The 22103-nt window shown below is 49.7% G+C and overlaps 1 protein-coding gene across 1 annotated transcript in view; it reads left to right on the forward strand.

Moving 5' to 3' along the window:
• Positions 1-527: 527 nt before the first annotated feature.
• Positions 528-22103, forward strand: part of EXTL3 (exostosin-like glycosyltransferase 3) — a 31845-nt gene continuing 10269 nt past the window's right edge. The window contains exon 1 of the mRNA XM_009869610.1: positions 528-2675. Within this exon, the coding sequence (XP_009867912.1) occupies positions 528-2675 (2148 nt within the window). The remainder of the gene's footprint in view (positions 2676-22103) is intronic.

The following is a 22103-nucleotide window of genomic DNA, read 5'->3' on the forward strand; positions in this document are numbered from 1 at the left end:
TGAGGGGTCGTTTTGTTTGAAATGTCTGAATATATGATCGTTCTCTTGTAGGAATGGCCGAGCGTCAGCCGTGCGGCAGCAATGAGAGAGACTGACCTTCTCACGAGGCTCTTCTGGCTCCTTCTCCGCGATGGCTGGTGCCTCTGCATATTCATCGGATGGTAATGCAGGATGTCAAGAGCGACGGTAGAGTTTGACTTGATCCCATTGTGTTTTTCCTCTGCCGGCTGAGACTTTGAGTCACCATGACAACGCTGTGACACTTCCAGCAAAGGTTGCCCACAGACCAAGGGTGGACTGGGGGCAGGCGAGAAGGTCAATGATTGAGTCTAACGGGATCAAAAGCTGCGCCTGCGGCAAAACGACTGTAGGAGAGCCGTCAGCCCAAGAAGATGAAATTCCCCTTCTATTGGCTTCTCGTTAAGCAGGCTCAATAACGTGTTTTTTTCCGAGAGACTCGCTAGAAAAACTCTTGTGGTTATGGCTACTGATCCAACGTGATTGGGCACGCAGCGACTTTGGAACTCATGACTGGATATACGATGTTGCGGAATGGGGGAGTGGGGAACGGAGGCCAGCCCTGGGTGTTGAGATGGTCCAGTCGGATCCGGCTCACTTGGCTTAGTTTCACTCTCGTCATTATTCTCGTCTTCTTTCCCCTCATCGCCCACTACTACCTGACCACCATCGACGACGCGGACGACGCAGGCAAGCGCATCTTTGGCCCTCGGACCGGCAACGAGCTGTGCGAGGTGAAACATGTGCAAGACCTGTGCCGCATCCGCGAGTCGGTCAGCGAGGAGCTGCTCCAGCTGGAGGCCAAGCGGCAGGAGCTCAACAGCGAGATCGCCAAGCTCAACTTGAAGATCGAGGCCTGCAAGAAGAGCATCGAGAACGCCAAGCAGGACCTGCTGCAGTTGAAGAACGTCATCAGCCAGACCGAGCATTCCTACAAAGAGCTGATGGCTCAGAACCAGCCCAAGCTCTCCTTGCCCATCCGGCTGCTGCCCGACAAAGAAGACGCGACCTTCCCCCTGCCGAAATCCAACCGGAACTGCAGGCTGCACAACTGCTTTGACTACTCGCGCTGCCCGCTGACGTCTGGCTTTCCAGTCTATGTCTACAACAGTGACGATTACCCTTTCGGTAGTTCCTTAGACCCTTTAATTAAACAAGCCTTTGAGGCGACTGTCAGAACTAATGTTTATGTTACTGAAAATGCAAATATTGCTTGTGTGTACATAATTTTAGTGGGGGAAATGCAAGAGCCTGTAATGCCAAAACCTACTGAACTAGAGCAACAGTTGCACTCTTTGCCGTACTGGAGGACCGATGGACACAACCATCTCATCATCAATTTATCGAGGAAGTCGGAAACTCAGAACTTCATTTACAACATCAGCACGGGGCGCGCCATGATCGCCCAGTCCACCTTCTACGACGCGCAGTATCGCCCGGGGTTTGATATCGTGGTATCGCCTCTGGTCCACGCTATGTCTGAACCCAATTTCCTAGAAATCCCGCCCCAGGTGCCAGTCAAGCGTAAATACCTGTTCAGTTTCCAGGGGGAGAAGATCGAGTCGCTCAGATCTAGCTTGCAAGAGGTCCGCTCTTTTGAAGAGGAAATAGAAGGCAACGCTCCGGCTGACTATGACGATCGGATCATTACGACCTTGAAGGCTGTTCAGGACAGCAAGCTGGACTTTGTTTTGGTGGAGTTCACGTGTAAGAACCAGCCTAAGGCGAGTCTGCCCACTGAGTGGGCGCTGTGTGGAGAAAGGGACGACAGACTAGAGCTACTGAAGCTATCTACTTTTGCACTGATAATCACCCCAGGGGACACCCAGTTAGTGATCTCCGCCGGGTGTGCCATGAGACTGTTTGAGGCTCTGGAAGTCGGAGCAATCCCGGTGGTTCTCGGAGAGCAAGTTCAGCTACCCTATAACGACGTGATCCGGTGGAACGAGGCAGCCTTAATTATACCAAAGCCACGTATCACAGAAGTGCACTTTCTTCTGAGAAGCATTTCTGACAACGATCTCCTTGCCATGAGGAGGCAGGGCCGCTTCTTGTGGGAGACCTACTTCTCCACCTCGGACAACGTGTTCAGCACAGTCTTAGCTATCATAAGGACTCGAATCCAAATCCCGGCTGCTCCGATCCGAGAAGAAACCGCTGTGGAGATTCCCCACCGGTCTGGCAAAGCTGCTGGGACAGACCCCAATATGGCAGATAACGGTGACCTGGACCTGGGGCCTGTGGAGACGGAACCGCCCTACGCATCCCCCAAATACCTGCGGAATTTCACCCTCACTGCCATGGACGTCTACAGGAATTGGAATTCTGCTCCGGGCCCTTTCCACCTCTTCCCCTACACTCCCTTTGACCCCGTTTTACCATCGGAAGCGAAATTTTTGGGGTCTGGGACTGGATTTCGACCAATTGGTGGAGGAGCAGGTGGCTCTGGGAAGGAGTTCCAGGCTGCTTTGGGTGGCAACGTCCCCCGGGAGCAGTTCACAGTGGTCATGTTGACTTACGAGCGGGAGGAAGTGTTGATGAACTCCCTAGAAAGGCTCAATGGGCTCCCGTACTTAAATAAAGTTGTGGTAGTGTGGAACTCTCCCAAGCTTCCCTCTGAGGATCTCTTGTGGCCAGACATTGGCGTCCCAATCATGGTAAGAAAGATGTAGCTACTATGGTCTTGCTTCCCGGTGGGATTTGTGCGTTAAAAGTTGGCTGCGGCTTTTTCCGGAGCATCTCAGCTCAGCTTGAGCCATCTAGCATTTGTCTCGCGTGGTCGTAGATGTTGGTAACCGGTCGGGGTGCGGAGGAAAACAAGGAGATCACAGGTATCTGACAAAGTTTAAGTGTTTGCATGAGGACACCGTGGCTCCTGCTCTAGAATCCTCTCTGTCGACCCCGAAGGGAGGCCGGCGGCCAGAGATGGGCGTCTGCGCTCCGTGGGTGCAGAATCCAGGCGGTGGCCTTCGGGTTGTGAAGCGGAGGAGCTGTTGCGCAGGAGAGCCTGGATTGTACAACTGCGGGATCTTCGGAGGTGCCGGGTGTATAGCACTCACGAAACGGGAATGGCTTGGTGTGGAGATTAATTCAACTCTGGAGGCTTAAAGCTCTTATTCTCTTGCTTGTTGAAAATCTTTGCTTAGGCTCTTCGAGTGTCACGCCGTGAAGGCAGTTGGCGTGTTATAAATACAGAAGTAGTGCGTGTTGCTGCACTTTTCCAGATAAATCTTTTATAAAAACAAAAGAGAGGCCTGCTGAAGCCGTGCCTGCTGCAAGGGCCTTAAGAGGCATTTCTCACTTGATACTAAAAGGGGTGGCAGAGAAGAAAACAGGGCGAAACGTTAAGGCAAAGCAAGTATGACCATGACTGCTGCAGAGCCTCTAATTGAGTTCTGCTTAGGCTTGAGCCGATTTCATTTTTCTCCAGTCAAACTGAATAAGCAGCACCTTCAAAAAACCCGACGTACTCAGTGCTTGCATATTGGCAGCGTTGCTTGTAAGAAGTTAAATCTCCTTAAACTATTACTTGTGTGTATATTTATTTACTTCAGGACTTCTCTGTCCTCCCAGCACAACTCTCTGCGCTGGCCGTTGTTAGCAATCAATATTAAATATAAATCTCCGCGTGCTCTCTTTACGAGAGCCACTAACAAGAAGCAACACCGTGTTGTCTGAATCCAGTCGTGTTTAGAGGACAAATGGAAGGATAACGCCTTACCAATTAGGGAAGGGAAAAATAAAAGAGGGAGACGGTTATTAAGTACGCAAACCGTGTGTGGTTTATGTGACAGGACGCCGCTAAGCTTAATAGCGGCGCGAGCTTTATGCTTCATGCAAAGAGATTCATTGATTTAATATTTCATTTTATTGTTATTGTGATGAATAAATCCTTCTGCTCACATTTAGAAACCTTTATGGTCCGGGGACAATGAGGAGAGAAAATTGCTTGGATAATTGCAAAATAGTCTTTCGCATTAGTCCTGTTGAATGCCTGAATTCTGCAGAATCTTTGCATCGAGTCCGCTGAAAAAACGGTGTACTCCTTCGGAGCTGAAGTGTGGGGATTGTTCTCCTTGGAGTTGCTAATGGTTGTTCTTTGTAGAAGAAAAATCTGTTTCTGTTGGTGGAAGTTAATGGCTTTTTTCATTCTGCTCTCATGTGCATATCTAATTGTGCTGGAGCTCCGCTGGCTTTTCGAGGGGGGACTGTGGCATATGCGACTTGTTTCGGGTCGCCTTTGAGGGTCCGTGTGCCGTGGGGGGTGTTCGGTACCGCTCCGTTCGGGAGGAGGGAGCTGGTTTGTGTCTCGTTTTCTAAAGAGCCCGAGTCTCCTGAGATTCCTCACAGGAGGCTTAACGCTCTCCAGGCATCCATCCCACGTCCACACCCAGACTGGGGGTTTAAATCACGTTGGAGCCTGTAATACTCATCCGTATGGATGGTTTAGGATGGTAACGATGTTAAAATTCACCCGGGCTTTGTCAGTGATGGATCTGTGGAGAGGGGCAGCAAGAACCTGAGGAGTGGAGGTGAGGCTCTGTTTCAGCTTTGGCAGCTGAGACTTGGAATGTTCTAGCCGGGGGAAGAAGCAGGTGGGTACGTGGGGTTGGTAAGAAACACAAACCTTTATGACTACTGATGTCAAAAGAAACCACGGAGCTGTGAGTTTGATTTCTTGACGGGAGGAATAAGGCATCTTTTGATGGGGAATATCTGATTCTCTCAGATCTGGAGGCAGCGCCGCGTCTCTGTAATAAACACATGCCGGCCCCTTTGGGGTGCAAAGACGTGCCCTGCGTTCGAGTCCTGAAGCACAGAGCTGCGCAGGGGGGAGTCGAGGGAGGGAGAAGGGGACGGGCACGGATTTGCGTGACCCCCTCGCAGCTGGAGAGGGCCCAGGCACCATCTGCCCGCGAGGAGCAGCGCAAGAGCAGCACGTGTGCGTCGGCGCCATCCGTGATGAAAGCGCCCGAAGCCTGACAGTTATTGAGGTAATTAGCAGCTTAATGAGACAGAGCGACGTGCGTTGCATGTTCGGGGCTGAAAGAGCCCTTTGGAAACATAACGTGGACCAGCGTCCTGCTGCTGAAGCTCCAGCAGCATCCTGGAGTGACTTAGGACTGCGCTTTTGTTGTGCAGCTCTCACAAAGGAGAGTCAGATGTTCTCCTTTAGCCTTACTGCGCGGGCTGGCCTCAGTTCTTCAACCAGTTCCTTGAAACTTCGATTGCAAACTCCGCTGTTGGGTTGTGATTTGGTTTTCCAAAGCAGGTTATCTGGTTTCTTTTCCTGAGTGGGTTGGGAAATCAAGAGCAAAGCTTGAAACTCTGTTGGGTCTTTGAATCCTTCATGGATAATGAGATAAACAGAGCTACAGAATATGTATGTTTTTTTTAATTTTTTAACTTAGGTATAGATTTCTTGTGATGACATAATTTACTGAAAAATCAGTGAGATTCTTAGCTGCACGAGAGTCTTCGATAAAATATTCTGGCTCTGTGCCGAGCCTGAAGGGACTAAGCGCAAATACAATTTAATATAAAGTTGTGTGTGTAGTCATTCAAGGTTGCCCCTGAAACCAGTGTAGGTAGATTACCCTCTAATTTAAAGTGCCTCTGTGCTGGAGTGGAGCAGTAAAAATTGCTCCCATTTCACGTTCAATTGTGTTGTAGCAAGGAACAAAGGTTGTAAGTGAGAAGCGTTTGTACGAGCTTAAAAACTTGCTTTTCTGCAAGTATTTGTATCTTTAGGGCTGCGCTGGGAGAACTTCCCCAGACGGAAGAACCTGAAGAGCGTGACTCTGCCGGCACCGACAGCGACGCTGCAACTGCTGTTTGACTTTGGAGTGCCTGCCTGCAGGCTTTACGCGACGTTGATGTGTCCTTCAAAATACGTACTTCGAGATGTGCAGGGAATCTGGCAAAGTCATGATACGCTCAAGGATTTAAAAACTGTCCAGACTGTCGATCCTCACCCTTGTAGCAAGAGTAAGAGCCCTCCTGTTGCTGCAGTCCCTGGCACGGTGTTTCTTGTACCTCACCAGAGGCTGCTCTTGCTGTTTCCATGCTTACGAGGAAGAAAAGGGGAAAGAAATTGAGATTAAATCCTGCCACAGCTGGACCAGGGTTTGAGTGAGGTGGCGACACTTGGCTGTTGCTCCCGCGCTGCCCCTGCACACCTGTTAATTTTGGGAAGATTTCCAATGGTGGAAAATACTCTGGTGGAATAAAGAAGTCATCGTTAAGGAGAAGATCTGGGATAGAATCTTCCAGCCCCCCTTTTCAGCATCTCCGCACTCAGGATTTCTGAAGAGCGTGCAGGCAGTGACAGGAAGAAACGTCCCTCTTTGCTTCGCAATCCTTTGACAGCGTTTGCAACCGCGTGGAGGAAAGTGAAGGGAAACAAATCCAACCAAACACTCGGGCAAGCACCCGTCCAGCCCACGCGAATGGTAACGAGATGCACCCAAGAAGATTCGGATCCTGCAGCTCTTTGCCGTGTGCTCGGTGCCGATGTGCTGCTGCTTTCTGGTTGCTGTCGGGCACTTGCTGGCAGTTCTGCAAAGCTGCAGTGTAGATGCAAGTCGAGGTACTTAATAAACCCAGGTTGTAACAGCTCTTCAAATCCTCCGGAGCTGATTTACCATCCCTTTTCCATAGGCTCCGAGCAGGACATGGATTGAGGCAAGAGGACAGGATTAATTTTCCCTGTTTCTGCTCTGGTTTTAATGCTAAAAACCTGAAAGAATGAGCTCGTTTTGAGCTTAAACAACCAGAGTTACCTGTTTGTTTTAGTATATTCAGTCTGTATTTCAGAAGGCTGCCGGTGCTGCACAGTGTCCTTGGTTTGATGGGGAAAGCGCAAAGCCCTGAGCAGCGAAGTGATTAAGCTCTGGAGCAGCTTGTGCTCAAAGTAGCGGCAGATCCCCTAACGCAGCAATTAAATTATCCGTTTCCCTTTCAGAAACTTCCTTGAAGCCCCGCCAGGACCTGCAGGCCAAGGCAAGGAAGCAAACCGAGCGCTTAGCAGCCTCCCCTTACCTCCTCTTCTAACCCACGTTGCTCAGCCTGTGGGTCGTGCCTGGGAGAAGAAATGAGAATGAGGAAGGGAAGACTGAGCTCAGGAGAACCCTAAATTTGGTTACAGTCCTGACTAAAAATAATTCTTGCCCCCTTGTAGGCACCCTCTGCCATCCAACTCCAGCACCGTGGGTTGGGCTTTCCCGGAAACTGGAACTTCCTGGGGAGAGATGCTTCATCTGTTCACTGCAACAGTGATTTCCAAGCAACACTGCCTTTATTTATGTTTTTTTTCCCTGTCCCAAGCCCTTTGCACACATCCCGTGGTGGCTGCTGAATATTATCAATCACAAATCCGTCGCTTCAGGTGCGTGGGCTGAGGGATGGCACCATCTGAGCCCGCTGGGCTGGGTAGGTTGGAGGCGAAGAGAGAGTGAGATTCATCCTCACTGACTGATAATTGAGATTTTATACCCACCTGTATTGCTGCCGGAGGGTAGCTTGGATGTGGTTGTGTCCCAGCTTCACTTTGGTTTGAGCTGGCATTGAGATCTCTCCCGCTTTCCCAGTGATGACTGGATTTTAGTTGGTTTTTTTTTAAGTCCAAGGACTGCTGTTGTCACGCGTGCCTGTGAACCCAGCCGAGCTGCAAAAGGGCTTCCCACATTTGGGGCAAAACATTCTTCAACCCAAACCAGTATTTTCACAACCTGTGCTCGTGCTCTAAGAGTCCCACATTTGGGGCAAAACATTCTTCAGCCCAAACCAATATTTTCACAACCTGTGCTCGTGCTCTAAGACGTCACAGCCTAAACTTCCAGCTCATCTCTCTTTCCAGCGTGCCTGCAGGTCCTTCAGTGACAGAGCCGGGCCTGGAAAAGCCCTGCAGCAGTTTGCTCGCTCCTCGTCCTCCGGGGTTGGGTGGTGTGTGCTTGTAGGCATTTCTGAGCAATTTAGCTGGGTTCATTGCCAATGCCAGCTTCTGCGGCTTTCGGCAGTGACTAATCCTTTCCCTCAGCTTTGTTAGAGAATAAGTAGCTGGCTTTGATCTCTGCAGCCAGTTCCAGTGGCGTAACGTCCCTTTCTGTCGGCCTGGTGGCCAGCTGAGAAAGCTCATTCAGCGTAGCCGCTTGTTTAAGAGGGAATAATCCTTGGAAAATGTCTAATCCGGAAGCCTCGATGCATCTGCAGACCTCTTTGCCTGGTGTCCCTTGAAATGCCAGTGGGTAACGAGGAGCAGACTCGGGGGAAAATGCTGTCACCACTTTCCTTTCTGGTTGGGCAGCGTCTGTTTGAGGCTGAGCTCGCTGCTGAAGGGTGGGTACATTAGGTTTGCACGTCCTTTCTTGCAGAAATACTTGAAGGTGCTTTGGTATCACTATTGTAAGGACAACGGTGGGGTCCCCAGGTGATGCTTCTGGTGGAGATGAGGAACTGATCGCACTGTAACACCGGTGTGTAGCGTGTCATGGTGGCAGCATGAGCTTCTCTGCTTCAATTCCATTACTACCATTCACATCACAACGTCCTCCAGATGCATATTCTGCAAGCTCTTTAGAATCTTCATAAGGATTTCCTGAAGTTCGGTTGCTTTCCAGACCAGAAGTTTGACTTGCCACACTTTGACAAACGAGTTCTCCAGTTTCTGTGTTATTTGGCAAAGGCTCATGCGAAGAATTTACTGTTTCATCCTCCAATTCACGTCGTTCATGGTCTTCAGTGTGTTGATGTTCACGTCTGTCTTGGCTATTCCAAGCAGGTGCAAAAATGAGGTAGATACGTTTTCTTCCGTATCTCCTGCTTCGAATAGTCTGGCAATTTGGTGCTTTGGGACAGGCAGCTTTGCAGGCTTCTTGACCCATTTCTCCAATTGCTCAACATCAGGTTTGGCTTTCTGGCGAGAGCGGAGCCACCCTTGCAAAGTGACGTCTTGCGTGCTCCTCAGGACCTCGAGCTGAACTGGAGTGGTGTGTGCGAGCCAGGGTGAGGTCCTCGAGGGGACCACCAATAAAACTCTCTGTGCTGATGATGCCACCATTTCAATCGATCCTTTTCCTTCCCGAGAGCTGTGTGTAAATACCAGCTCAGGTCCTGACTCAAGTGGTTAATTAAACACATCCCTCACCCTTCCCTCGTGATGTGACTTGTGGTTTCCTGGACCGACTCACCTGCTGAAGCTCTTGCGTGAGTCAGAGCTTTATGCTTGCCCCTTGTCGTTAGGCGAGCTCGCAACCCTTGTGAGCAAAATCAGGAGGAACCCACCTTAATTTTCAGGTCCTGGGTTGCTGATGGGAATGAGGAGCTACAGGTTTGCTCCCACAAGATTTTACCTGTGCCTGCTGTAACAAAATCAGCTGAGAAAATCCTCTTATTTCTTAGCACCGAGACACTTTACACAAGAGATTTGCACCAGCCGTGGGTGAAGTGGGCCCCGTCCAGTGCACCAGCTTTACCAGCAGGTTTATGAGGTAAATTTTTCGATCAGAGTGATTTTAAGAGGCAGGAGGAGTTGCACAGAAACGTCTGGGCGCCGCTGTCGGGCACGTAGCACCACCTGCTGCCTGCAGACCCCAGCGCTGCTGGAGAGGCAGGTTCAGTTCTCGAATCCCCGCAAGTTTTTGCTGTCTCCCTACGTATTTTACCATCGTGTAGCAGAAGGGAAAGGAACAAATTTACTGCTTAGTTCACCTGCGATGCTAAAATCCAGATGCTCGTCACTGCAGGGCTTAAGGAAAGGTGCAACGATGCGTGAGTGTACGCTGATAATGGAACGAGCAGGGCTGACTTCTCAGGGCTTTGCGCTCTGAATATTAACTCAGACACCCTTGCTGTACTCGCTGCTGTTGCCTAAAACCAGCGTATAATGCTCTCGCTTTCCATATGCTGGTTTGTAACAGCTTTTCCAGAGACAAGATGTTACCGTAGTCTCAGCTCACTGAATTCCCTTGGCTGAGGATGTGGCTGATGGGGTTGGGGACGGGAAGGGAGGTGTTGCTTTGGGGTGTTGGGAAGGAAAAAGAAGGGAGGGAAGCATCCTGGCACGCTCCTGTGTACGTCACAGGGTGGATTTTTCTTTCCTGTGAAAGCCTGAAGACATCAGGGGGACCCGTCCCTCTGTGTTGGAGCCTTTCCCTGTCAACACGAACACTGTCTGTGCATCTCTGAGGCTCTCCCCACTCTGCAGCAGACTCGGTCACAAAAGCGGCACGATGGGACTTGGCACCGGAGTCAGTTCAGCAGCAAAATCCCACATTGTTTCTTCCAGGGCTGGATTCTTGCTACTTGTAAGATTTGCAAGATGCCCTGCGTGTGCCTGCTTAAATAACAGCAGAATATACAAGAGAGCTGGGGAGGGGCTTGTGAGGGTGTCGGGCAGTGACAGGACTAGAGGGAATGGATTGAAGCTGGAGATGGGTCGGTTCAGATGGGACGTGAGGAAGAAGTTCTTCCCCAGGAGGGTGGGGAGACCCTGGCACAGGTTGCCCAGAGAGGGGGTGGCAGCCCCATCCCTGGGAGTTTTTCAGGCCAGGCTGGATGGGGCTCTGGGCAGCCTGATCTCGTGGGGGATGTCCCTGCCCATGGCAGGGGGGTTGGAACTGGGTGATCTTTAAGGTCCCTTCCAACCCTGACAATTCTGTGATTCTAATATTCAATGTCTCCAAATTATTCCGTACAGTGGAACAAGCATGGGGAGGAATTGAGCCATGTGGATGCACTTTCTTTTTTTCTCCCCTTATGTCTTCATCTTCTTTTCATTCTCTGTGACTTCATTATTGTACTTTTTAGTTCGTGTGTCAACATCCACTTCACCGCAAGCTGCTCCCGTCTTCAGATAAAGTCCCAGAGCCCGGGTATCTGCATTTCTTTCCTTCCTGTGCCTTTAACTGCATGGTGGAGTGGTTTTGCTGTGCAGAATAATTTGTTTGTGCGTTCTGGACAGAATGTATGATATTTGGAGAAGGGAAACTGCCCTTCTCTCCCAGAGTAGCTGTAACTTCACGCTGTACCCCAAGAAATGGGTCCCCAGGCGCAGGAGAATTCATGAGCTGTAGTCACCAAGGTCATGAATTTGGCTGTAGTTTGTGGGTATTAAATAGATGGGACAAAAAAAATATCTGTGTTGTTAAAGTTTGCTGGAACAGGAGGGACCTCGTGGGACATTGGGACGTCAAGGAGGCAACTGTGAGGCTGGGAGAAGGTTACAAAGAGGAAGGAACTCATGGATACAAGGTTAGAGAAGGAGATGAGCAAGAGAGAGGTTTTTAATCACTGCTTGTTCTTACGTGTCTGGTGTAGCTCACAGATGCCTCCCCGAGCTTTGTGGGATCGATCAGCAAAGATCCTGCAGCTCTCCAGTACAAGGGGGTGATTTATTCCTGGTTTTACCAGTGGGCTGGCAGTGGTGCAGCGCAGCAGCCACGGCATGTATTCACCTCCTGGACCCTCTCTTAACCCCTTTGCCCCACGGTACCTGCCTGTGTCTGGTGGGGAAGCAGATGCTGCTCTCATTTATCTCACCAATGGATGCTTTTCCGTCAATTTTCTTGAAATCAAGCTCTGCCCTCAGCGATAAGGCGTGACGGATCTCAGTGCCGTGCCGCGCATCCGGAAAGCAGCGTCTGGCTCCTTCCTCTGCTTCTGGAGGAGGAATTTCGTCTCGTGTCAAAACGATCGACGGGCAGAGAGGTGCCGGAGGAGCTGGATTCGGAACTGAGGGCTGCAGGTTGTTTTCTTGTTGTCCTGACTGCTGGATCCCTGAATGGTTGCTGCTTAACTGCAGGTACCCAGGAAGGATGGAGCTTTCTTTCCTGATGAGCTGGCATCCCTTCGCTGTCAAGAGCAGTCGTTTCAAGTCGCTTCCATTCATTTGAAGCCTTTGGTTAGTTAATGAAAATCTGTGTTAGCCCTGCAAAGGAAGATGAGGAATATTTCCCTTCTTGTGAAACTGGCACGAAGCTCAGGGCATCTTGCCAGAGGGAAACTGAGGCACAGAGAACAGAAAGCTGGTCACTAACGCCTGCAGTTGTACGTCTCCTCAGCTCACAGAAATGCCGTTTTCACCTATTCCCAGATTTACCAGCAGCAGAAAGATGGGAAATCTGGTGAAGCTCTTCTTAGGCTTCATGGATAACGCTTTCCGATCAAAATAGTGGAACAAAGTCTTCACATTTCTGAATTCTTACCTGAATTGAACTCTGAGGTTTTTTGAGGTTTGTGCAGGGTTTGTTTGGCTTTTGTTCTTGACACGGAACGTTCAAAGCGGTTTGGGAGGTTCAGTTTCCAGCTTGGATGTGGAAGGGCTAATCGTTGTTTTGATCTCCTGAGCTGCCCAGAGCCTCGACTGGCGGGAACCTGCCTCGTCCCTGCTGCAGGGGACAGCCCTGTCTTTTACTGCGGAAGAAAAGGACTAACAGGAATGAGAAAAGCACTTTTCTGGGGAATATGGCCATTGTGAGCTAGATAATTCTTTGCGATAAAGCTCATTTTCCTCTCGCTCTGAACGCAGGTGACAAAGGGAATTGGTTTTGAAACACCGATAGCAATTAGGTTGATTTTATCAGAAATTTTTGAAAGGGATTGTTTTTAATTATGCATCGTTTATGCGAACCCTGTAATTTCTAACACACGCTGGTCCTTAATTCCCCACTCATGCTGTGAGTTGTGGGAGGTGGTTAGGGTAGTCCGTATTCATCCCAGCCGTGTATTTGTCAGTGATGTATTTACCGCAGGTGTTTGTTCCCCCTTGATTTTGTTCTGTTTTTTAGTTGACGAGTGGCAAAAGTTTAAATAGATCCCTAAGCAGTAAAAGTCTCGGGGCAAGCCAAGCTTTGAAGAACACGATGTTGCCCACCATGAAGTCCAGGTGAGTGAGCGTGGGGCTACTGCTCCTTTTGCTGCTGGGCCAGTGTGAGACAGGAGAGGCAGGATTCAGCCAAAGGCTCCAGCAGTCGAAGCCTACAAGCAAAGGGAAGATCCTCAGAAACCCATCTGGGGTTGCTCACATTCGTTGCGTTTGGTGAAAATGCCTCTCCCCTTTATTTGACCACACTCAGGGTAATAACCCAACCCTGTTTGCTGATACTTGAGCTGATGGAAATTGTTTTTCTCGATGAGCTGTACCCATGGAACAACAAGAACAACAAGAGCCAAAATGCTGATGAGTGGATTGTGGTCTGGGTTCACTGCTGCTTTTCATCCAGCATTGCATTTAAAAGCTCTCAGCTCTAGATGATAGATTTGAAGACAGATGTGCTGGCGGAGAGCTGTCTCCATTTCATCCAGACCCATCAGGATTTTCCCAGTGAGGTCTCAACTTCTCATCTTGTTGGTCCCCAGAAGGCTCCCACTCTGGAATTATCCTGGAAGCCAAAAGTGAGTTTGCATGCCTGAGTGCTCGCTGTAGTTGCAGTTGCCAGCCACGTAAGCATTAATAAATCCTCTGTCCTCTTCCCATCAAAAAAATAACCTGCCTGATGGAGTACTGGCTCTGCTTATATACCACATTTATATACCAACTTTTTTAGTAGCTGCTCTGGAAGTTAATAGTCTGACCCCAATTCCCTCCTCCGTTAGTGGAGATGTAATGTTCATTTGGATGCCTTCAAGCCCCCGGATACGAACGCCTGCGCTAAAGCTCTTCCAGCATGGGACACAGCAGCTTTTAAATGCTGAACAGCATCACCGAGCACCGTTGGATGTGATGTATTCCAAACAGTGAGACGTACCCGCTTTAACAAATTTAAAAATAATCGTACCCGCTCTGCCAGGCGTTTTGTTTTACTGCTATAGTGGAAATCCTGTTTGACAGATATTGAGCAGAAAGAGAAGGAACTTGCTGAAGAAGTAATTGCACAACAATGCTGAGGATTTGCACTGACGAAAGTCTCCGTTAATTAAAGCAGCCGGGCTGTGAGCCAAAGAGCAAAGTGTGGAAAGATAAGCTCTGCCTCACTTAGTGAGCAGACAGAAGATATTTCCAATAATCCCCTGGGACTGCATCTCTTGGGTTTCCGGCACTTTCTTCTTCCACTGGAGATGCTCTGACTCTCAGTCGTGCATTTCTGTGTCTTTTAAGATGGACGGTGCTTCGTTTCTTTCCCATCAATGCTGCTGACCTGGCACTGCGATGGCTTGGCGAGAGGAGGATACCTCAAGGGTGCTCCTAAACCACCTTGCTGACTTTTACGTGCTCTCTGTCTTGCAGATAAGATGTGACAGCCCCTCTCAGATCCAGCCCTGAGCTCCCAGTCCATTTGCTGCCAGACTTCTCAGCACGGACCAGGGGACTAGCGCCGTGTCTTGTCCAGTGCAATTAGAAGCGCGTGAGTTAGCTCGTGGAGTCTTGCGAGCGAAGCACTGGGAGAGATCTGGGCTTCGATGCTTCGGAAGTTTTTGAGTTTTGCTTGTTGGGTTTTTTCTTCTAAATAAGGTCAGGGAGTTGCAGTTTGTGCATCTTTATTAGGCTCTTGCTGTGAAACTGAAGGAGGGACACTAAATATTTTTACCAAAATGCAGTCAGGCTTTCCCACTCAGTTTCCCTGTGAGCTGGTTTTTCTTCTTCTTCTGTACAGTCTGTATTACCCAGCATTTCTGGGCTTAGTTCAGGTACAGGAACAGGGTAGTCCTGGCTGTGGGCTCTTCCCTGGCCTGTTTTGACTCCGCTGTCCTGAATTTCACAAGCTGCTCTGAAAAAATCAACCCAAGCGACCTGCAGCCGGCCTGGCTGCGGGGAAATAGCTCCCACCTTGTGCAACTCTGCCCTGCGTGGTGCGGCGTCGGCTTCCCGACAACACCCAAAACGGATCCAGGAGACGAAAGCTAGTTCGGAGCGGCGATCACTCCTGCCTGACATGCTCCAGAAACGAGCCACGATGCTGCGAGGATCCGCTGCAGAACCAAACTCCTGAATCCCAGAAGTCAGGATTGGCTTAAATCTGAGACAGAAAGGTGGGATCTATTCCCAGGCTCACTGGTACATACATCTCTGGTACCTACATCTCAGGCTTACTGGGTACATACATCTATTCCTGAGCTCTCGGCATTTTTTTGCCACTCTAGCTCTGGACAGTTTTTGCTGCCCACAAGCGGTTTGAATCCCCCGTCCCTGAGCTCCAGGCTCTAATATTCCACATTGGGTAAAGATGCTGCTTGCCCTCTTTCTGTCTCTTTGCGTGTTCTCTTTTTCAGCAGCGAGGGCTGGATGGGACTGGCATCTCGGTGTTTCACCTAATATTAGCAAAATGGCTTTAGTGCACAAAGTGCAAGGCAGTTGTCCCCATTTCATCCTTTCTCCCTCTCGCTGCTGGATCTTATCCGGGGAGAGCTCAGGCACCCGTGTCGGATGGAGACACGGAGCGGGAGAAGGGATGCTAAAGAAATGAGAAAAAACATCCCTTCCAGTTGAATTTTACAGCACAAATAAAATTCACTGGGGGTGGGTAGAGCTCTGCATCTCCAGCCCCAAGCTCCTGGCTCTCAGCCTCATGCCTCCCACACCGTTGTTTCACCGCTTAATTGATGCCGCGCTATCAGGCATTAGGTAAAATTTGTCCCTTTCCGTGGCTTAGAATCTAAAAGGGTGATACTCCTGTTGTATGGGGCTGAGCTTTGAAAATCCTCTAATGATTTATTTCCATCCGAAGATACTTGGAGTTGTTAGCAAACATTCGTCAACCGAACAGCTGCCCTGCGAGATTAGGAAAGGAGAGAGAGCAGCGGTTTGTTAAAATGCAGCCACATCGGCTCCTTTCGACATTATGTCATTACCCCGAGCTTTTGAAGAGCAAACTGTTTTATCCAACAACCTTTTTGCTATTAAAATTCCCACTGTAGCAGCCAAGGGGTGTTCGGAGAGGAGGAAGAGGCACAGGATGAAGTTCGGAGTTGAGATGGACTGCCAGAAGCAAGAGCTTGAGAGTAGAAAGGATAAAAGGAAGGACTGAAGAAAAAGGGAGTTTTTCTGAGGTGTAGTTTTGTTAGGCTGAGCATTTTGGCGCTGTCACTAGAGAAGTCTCAGCAGGATGTTTCTAGTTTATTCGCCAAACTTTGTCTTGCAGAAGACAAATAATTGTGTGAGTATGCCCTTGCTTGTGTCGAATCTCTGCGCGCTCTTGCCACAGACGGCCCCGCTGCCGTCCGTCCATCCATCCATCGTCTCCCCGTCGTGTTTCAGCTCTGAGCTCTGGGACCGCTTCGAGGCTGGGCAGAATCAATTTCATCTGAATTTTCAGGCCGTCGATGCCAAAACAGATTTCGCCAAGTTGAAAGCAGGTTTGTGAGGTTCATCTCGCTGCAGCTTGAAAGAGCATCGGTAAAGAACCGTGACGCCTGTTGGAACAGCACGCCTTTGGATATTGCCTGATTCGCTGGGAAAAAAAAATACAACCAAGCCCCATCAAACCCAGAATTGGAGTTTTCAGCATCAAAACCCCGAGTGTGAGATCTTCCCTCATCAGGTGCCTTTCTCTGGTTTCACAGCGACTCGTAAATCTGACTCGTGATCCCAGACGTGCTGATGGAAGTTGGGTCGGGAGCTTTTTTCCGTCCCTTTTCTCTCAGCAAGTTTTTCCCCGCGAGCGTTTATGGAAAGCCACAGAGCAGAATTCCAGAGAAGGTGGCAAGTGAGTGAGATGAAGCAATGGGAGACGAGGTATTTGAAAGCCTCGTCTGCAAGTGACGGTGTGTTATCCCAGGGTCTTACTTCGAAGCCCAATAATTAGAAATAATTGTAAAATAAATCCAGTCGGACAACCGACTCGATGTGCGTCTTTAATTGCACAACCACTAACAGCAACACACAGAGAGAATAAAAATAAGTGAGTATCTAGATCCCTTTAATGTTAAAATAAGCATTCTTCTCCTGTAGTTTCTCTAGAAAGATGCGACAGCTGCACCCGTACGAAAATGAATAAATAATCGGTTTTATTTGTGTCGCAAGCTGTTTTCTCATCTCGGAGCTGAGCAACCCACTGATAGCAGTCGAGTAGTTTGAAGAGAGACCAAGTGTTTGCACATATTACGTGCACGGACACAGTATCGGTTTTAAAAAAGGATTTCCGTTAGTATCTTCCTGTGTGGTTTTGTTCTCAGCGGGGGATAATTTATGCTGGGTTTTATGTTGCATTATTTAATTACGCCTATTTTAAAAATGCATCTGTTTTGCCAATTTATATTCGGTTTATGCTGCCTTTGGATAGCTTTGCAGCTAAATACCCTTCCAGGGAAACTCTTTCCGTTCCTCTGGAGATGAGTTGTAAAATAGTCTATAAATCCTTTTCATTCAAATTTTGAAAATGCCTGAAGTTGGAGGTAGCAAAGCTCAGAAGTCTGAAGGTTCAGGGCATAAAGGGAGGGGGCTGTAACTATTTCAAGGTGAAGAGGAAGCAACGGAATAATTAATACATGAGAAAGGGGATAACAGTAATTTTCCAATCTGTCTTTAGAAGCGAAGATTAAAGGGAAAATCAAGGTTTTGTGAGGAGAGACCATTGAGGAGAAGAGCACATCCCGTTACCAGTGTGCTGGCAGCTCAGGGCAGCCCCAGTCTCTCTCCGGGATGACTTTGGTTGGGGTAACGTTGCTGGTTCAGGAGCTGCGGTCACATCCGTGCCTGTTTATCGGTAGGTTCTGGGTCTGAGCGTGTCAGCCCTGGGATCGTGGCAGAAGGTCATTGCCTTAACCGCGAGAGACGTTTTGAAAGAGCTGCTTTCTGCAGCCGAGATTTTGCCTCTACGTCCCAAGGTTTTTAAAACGCTAATTGCCATAAATGCTGCCCGTCAAAACAACATCCGCCACTTTACAAAATGCCAACCTGCTGAGATCTGCCAGTGCTGGCGGCGTTTCTGGAAGGAGCTTTAACACCGTGTTTACGTGTGCATCCAAGTGCAGTTTCCCTTGGAAATCCGTCAGGATCTGTCAGGAGACGCCCTGTGGTCGGTCCCGTGTCGTGCTGGACTCATTGCCTCAAGTTTTTGGGTCCGGGCTGGGAGTGAGAGTGTGACTGCAGAGAGAAAAGACATCATCCCATCGGTTCTGGTGGAAAGCCCGTGCTGGCGTTCCACCTTCTGGCCAGTAACATGCCGGCAGGGACATCGTGTTGTATCGCCTGAGGCCGGATTTTTTTATTTCTCATGGACTGAAGGATCGCTGGCTTGGATCTGTGCTTTTCAGTGTGGTTTTTGGCTTTGGCCAGTAGGAATTGGATGAGTTTCTGCCCTCCCGCAGACGAGGGGAGGGTTTTCTCATGGTGGGAATCGAGGCTGGCGGGAGGAAAGGGGTCTGCGTGGGCAGGGCAGGAGCCTGGGGCCGCTGAGTTTGATGCTGCACTTAGAGGAGGCAACTGAGTCTTGAATAAGCGCCGCTGCAGTTGTCCTTGGTAAGGGCAGTCAAATAGATCTGAGGTCTGGGCTGAGAGCCACGGCGATCTTGCCAGCTTTTGTGGCTTTTTCAGGAGCAGGTAGTGATAAAACGCTGAGAAAATCGAGTGGGGGGGAATAAAATAAAAGAAAAAAGACTGCAGTCTTGGTCAGCCCTGCGTGATTCGCACAAACGTGATCTCACTGGGAATGGGTAGAGGGCTGCGGAGATTTTTGCTGACATCTGTAGCGATGGCAACGGCTGCTTTGGCCTTCCCCTGGCAGCCGCCCTTACGGGAAACCAGGGCAGCCGCCCTGACTGAAAGCTCGGCGTCTTACCGTGCAGCCAGCGTGCACGTGCGGTGCCCGGCTTGGGACCGGCCTCTTCTCTTTTCAGCTCCCTGACACGTTAAATTGGGGGAAGGTAACACAGAGCACGAGAGAAGTCAGGATTGAAGCCTGAACCTCAGGTGTGTAGCTTCCATATGGAGCCTCTCCCGAAGCCAAAATCCCTGCCGCAGCCGGGATGGTTTCGGTGCGCTGTATCCCCGCCTGACATCCCAGACTTGTTGCTTGGTTTCCACCTGCTCAGCACTGACCCACTCTGACAGCTGCGCTCCCAAAGAAATCCACGGCTTCGCGGATGCTGCTGTTCCCTGGGACCAGACAGACTCGTCGTCTTCCTCACCCGCGTCTCTGGTTGCATTTGTGGAGAAGCGAGTGCCAGTCTGATCTAACAGCTCGGTTGTGGGGGGAGCAGAGAGAGCCGTGGTGAAAAAGAAAAAAGTGATTTATTTTGCTTATGTGTACCTGAATCTGCACCCACGTAACTCCTTCGAAGCGGTCTTGTAAATAACCTCAGCGCTTGTGTGCCAATGCGTAGAGGGAAGGGACTCTGGTTTATCTGGTAGTCTGGATCTTAAGGGCTGGTCTGGGCAACTTTAATCAGAGGGTGTCTCAATTTGTCCAGACTAGGAGTTGAAAATAAATCACAGAATCACAGAATGTCAGGGGTTGGAAGGGACCTCTGAAGATCATCTAGTCCAACCTTCATCCCAGCACACCCAACCACTACACCACAGCCTCAAGTGCCAGATCTACTTTTTTTTTAAACACCTCCAGGGTTGGTGACTCCACCACCTCCCTGGGCAGCCTGTTCCAGTGCCTCACCACTCGTTCAGGAAAGAACTTCCTCCCAATATCCAATCGAAACTTACCCTGACGCAACTTGAGGCCATTTCCCCTTGTCCTGTCATTAGGAATTAGAGAGAAGAGACCAGCACCAGCCTCACTCCAGCCTCCTTTTAGGTAGTTGTAGAGAGCAATAAGGTCTCCTCTCAGCCTCCTCTTCTCCAGACTAAACAAACCCAGTCCGATTACAAAATAGGATGTGGGATATGGGTGGGATGAAGGCCATTACCTCCCAAATCTGCAGACCTTGCCTTCCTTCATGGGTGGGGATGACGATGGTGGCACCTCTGGAGCCGAGTCCAAGTGGCCAGACTGTTGTCCCGTGACTTGGGAGGGGCGTTATCACTTTTCTCCACGGAGAGGATCTCAGCTCCTCCCTGCTCCCCCGTGAGGTCCTCGATGGGAGAGGAGGTCCTGGCTGAGCCGAGGGCTTTGCTCCAGTCCAGCAGATCAGTCCTTGGGACAGCAGCAAGCAAAAGGACACGACCCTGCAGCGCTCCCCTGCAAAGCGGGAGACTTGCCTCGCTGAATCTTATTAATAAAACATTCGGAGTCGGTGCCAAGAAAAGGGATTGGCAACGTTGTAAATCTGCCTCCTCCCTGGAGGGCTGCGCCTGGCAGGAGCTCTCGGCTTTTTCCTTCGCAGTGTAGCTCGAGGTCAGCTCTTCGGACAGGAGAGGCAGAAGCATTTGGCTCCCTTGTCTTCAGCTCTCAGCTGCCTGGTAAAAGGGAGCTCGTGGTGGCCCCGTCCCAGCTCTGCCTGGTTGTCGCCAGCCCATTTGGGTTGAATTGGAACGTATTTGGGATCCTTTTCCTGACAGCTTGGGTTTTGTCTTCCCAAATTACGCACCTCTCCTGAGCCTTTTTTCTCCTAAGCACCTGACGCGAGCAGTGAGGTTCCCGGATTCCTGCAGAGCTTGCTCTTTGCCCAGAAATCAATCCAGTTCACTAAGTTGAACTGTCAAACCTTCTCCAAGGCCATAGGCATCCTTCATGTTTTCACCGTTCAAATTATATGCGACACTGAAATTTAAAGCTTAAGCGTAGAGCCTCACTAGCAAGGATTGCAAGGAAGATATTGATTTTACTGCGTGTTTATATTTATATATGAAAACTCATTGGCTGGGGCCATTATTGCTGGGCAGACTCTAGATTTATGCTTTGTTTCAGTTCTCTCTAACATTTGTAAGATCCGTTTGGCCGACGTGGCTGTGAACAACAACCAGGATCAAATGGGTTTGTGTAGAGTTAAAAAAAACCACCAAAACCAACATCATGGAACTGAATCAGCTTGACTTGATTTGCTGAAAGGAGGAGAAACTTCTAATGCGACGTGTCCGGTTCTTCGGAGGCTTTTTAGATCTTGCGTGTTGTTTCAGAAGTCTGACAACTTTTTAGGAGGTTTGTGATTTTGAGCTGTGGGTCAGGTAGCTGATGGCAAAAGGTTGGTTGTTTTGGTTTTTTAAAAAAAAAAATCCCAAGGAAAAGCCCCAAATAAAGAAAATAAGCCAGAATGGATACGATGTGCAATAGTTTTGAGTCTGGAGGAGCTGTGCGTGCAGATCTTGCCATCGATGCTCTGCTCAGTGTTTGGAGCCTTGACATTTTTGCTGTGAGGGAAGGTGGCTTTTTGATAAAACACATTTGTGTCTCCTCTTTAGCTCCCTGCCTGATTTTACATCCTCCTTGTTATTTTAGTCTCCTTGCGTCAGGGAGACTGCTGGCTCGGGTTTGCCAGGGGGCAGCTTTTCAGCTGTGCTGAGGGAACGTATGTTGGTGGGTTTCAGCAGAGCTCTTGGCTGGAGACTGTTGAGAAAAAACGTTTGTAGCGAAATCGGTCGTTCAAATGATGGAAGGGCGGAAGAACCAGCCCGGGGTGAGAGATTGAGACCGCAGTCTGTCTGAAAAAAAATAACACAGAAGGGGGTTTGGTTGCGGCAGCTGCGTCCTTTCCTGGAGTGGAAGGAGCTGGGAATCGAAGGTAGATAATTCAAGAAGATTATTCATGTTTGAGAGTTAACATCTGCGAGGAAAGGTGGATCCTCCCACTCTTGGTGTCTGAGATGACGGCAAATTGCACCGTTTTTTCTTGATGTCTTCAGATGGACACGGGCTGCCTTTCGGGCAGAGATGCTTCAGCCAGGCACAGCTCGGGGCTGAGGTGGGATCGCAGTGACCTGGATCGTGCAGAAGGTAAACGCAGGTGACGCGATAGTCGGCCCCCGTCAGCCCCCACCAGCTGCCGCTGGCAGCTCTGCAGAAGGCGTTACAGTTCAGCTGGGGCCGGGAAGTTCACTCTCGTGGCTTTGTCATTTGGTCTGAGTTGTCGTTTCACAGCTTTTCCCGGGGCCGTGTGAGGAGAATCTCCCACGGGAAGGGAGGCTGCATCGAGTCCCCTGGTCCACCACGTGAGGAGGTCACACCGCATGATCAAGTGACCTCCTGTGGCTTGTAAATCCTCGAATTTGGCAACCTCGTGTGCCTCTTTGTCCGTACCCACAGATACGCCATCGTGTCCGC

Source organism: Apaloderma vittatum, unplaced genomic scaffold (assembly GCF_000703405.1).
Source record: "Apaloderma vittatum isolate BGI_N311 unplaced genomic scaffold, ASM70340v1 scaffold7640, whole genome shotgun sequence".
Lineage (NCBI taxonomy): Eukaryota > Metazoa > Chordata > Aves > Trogoniformes > Trogonidae > Apaloderma > Apaloderma vittatum.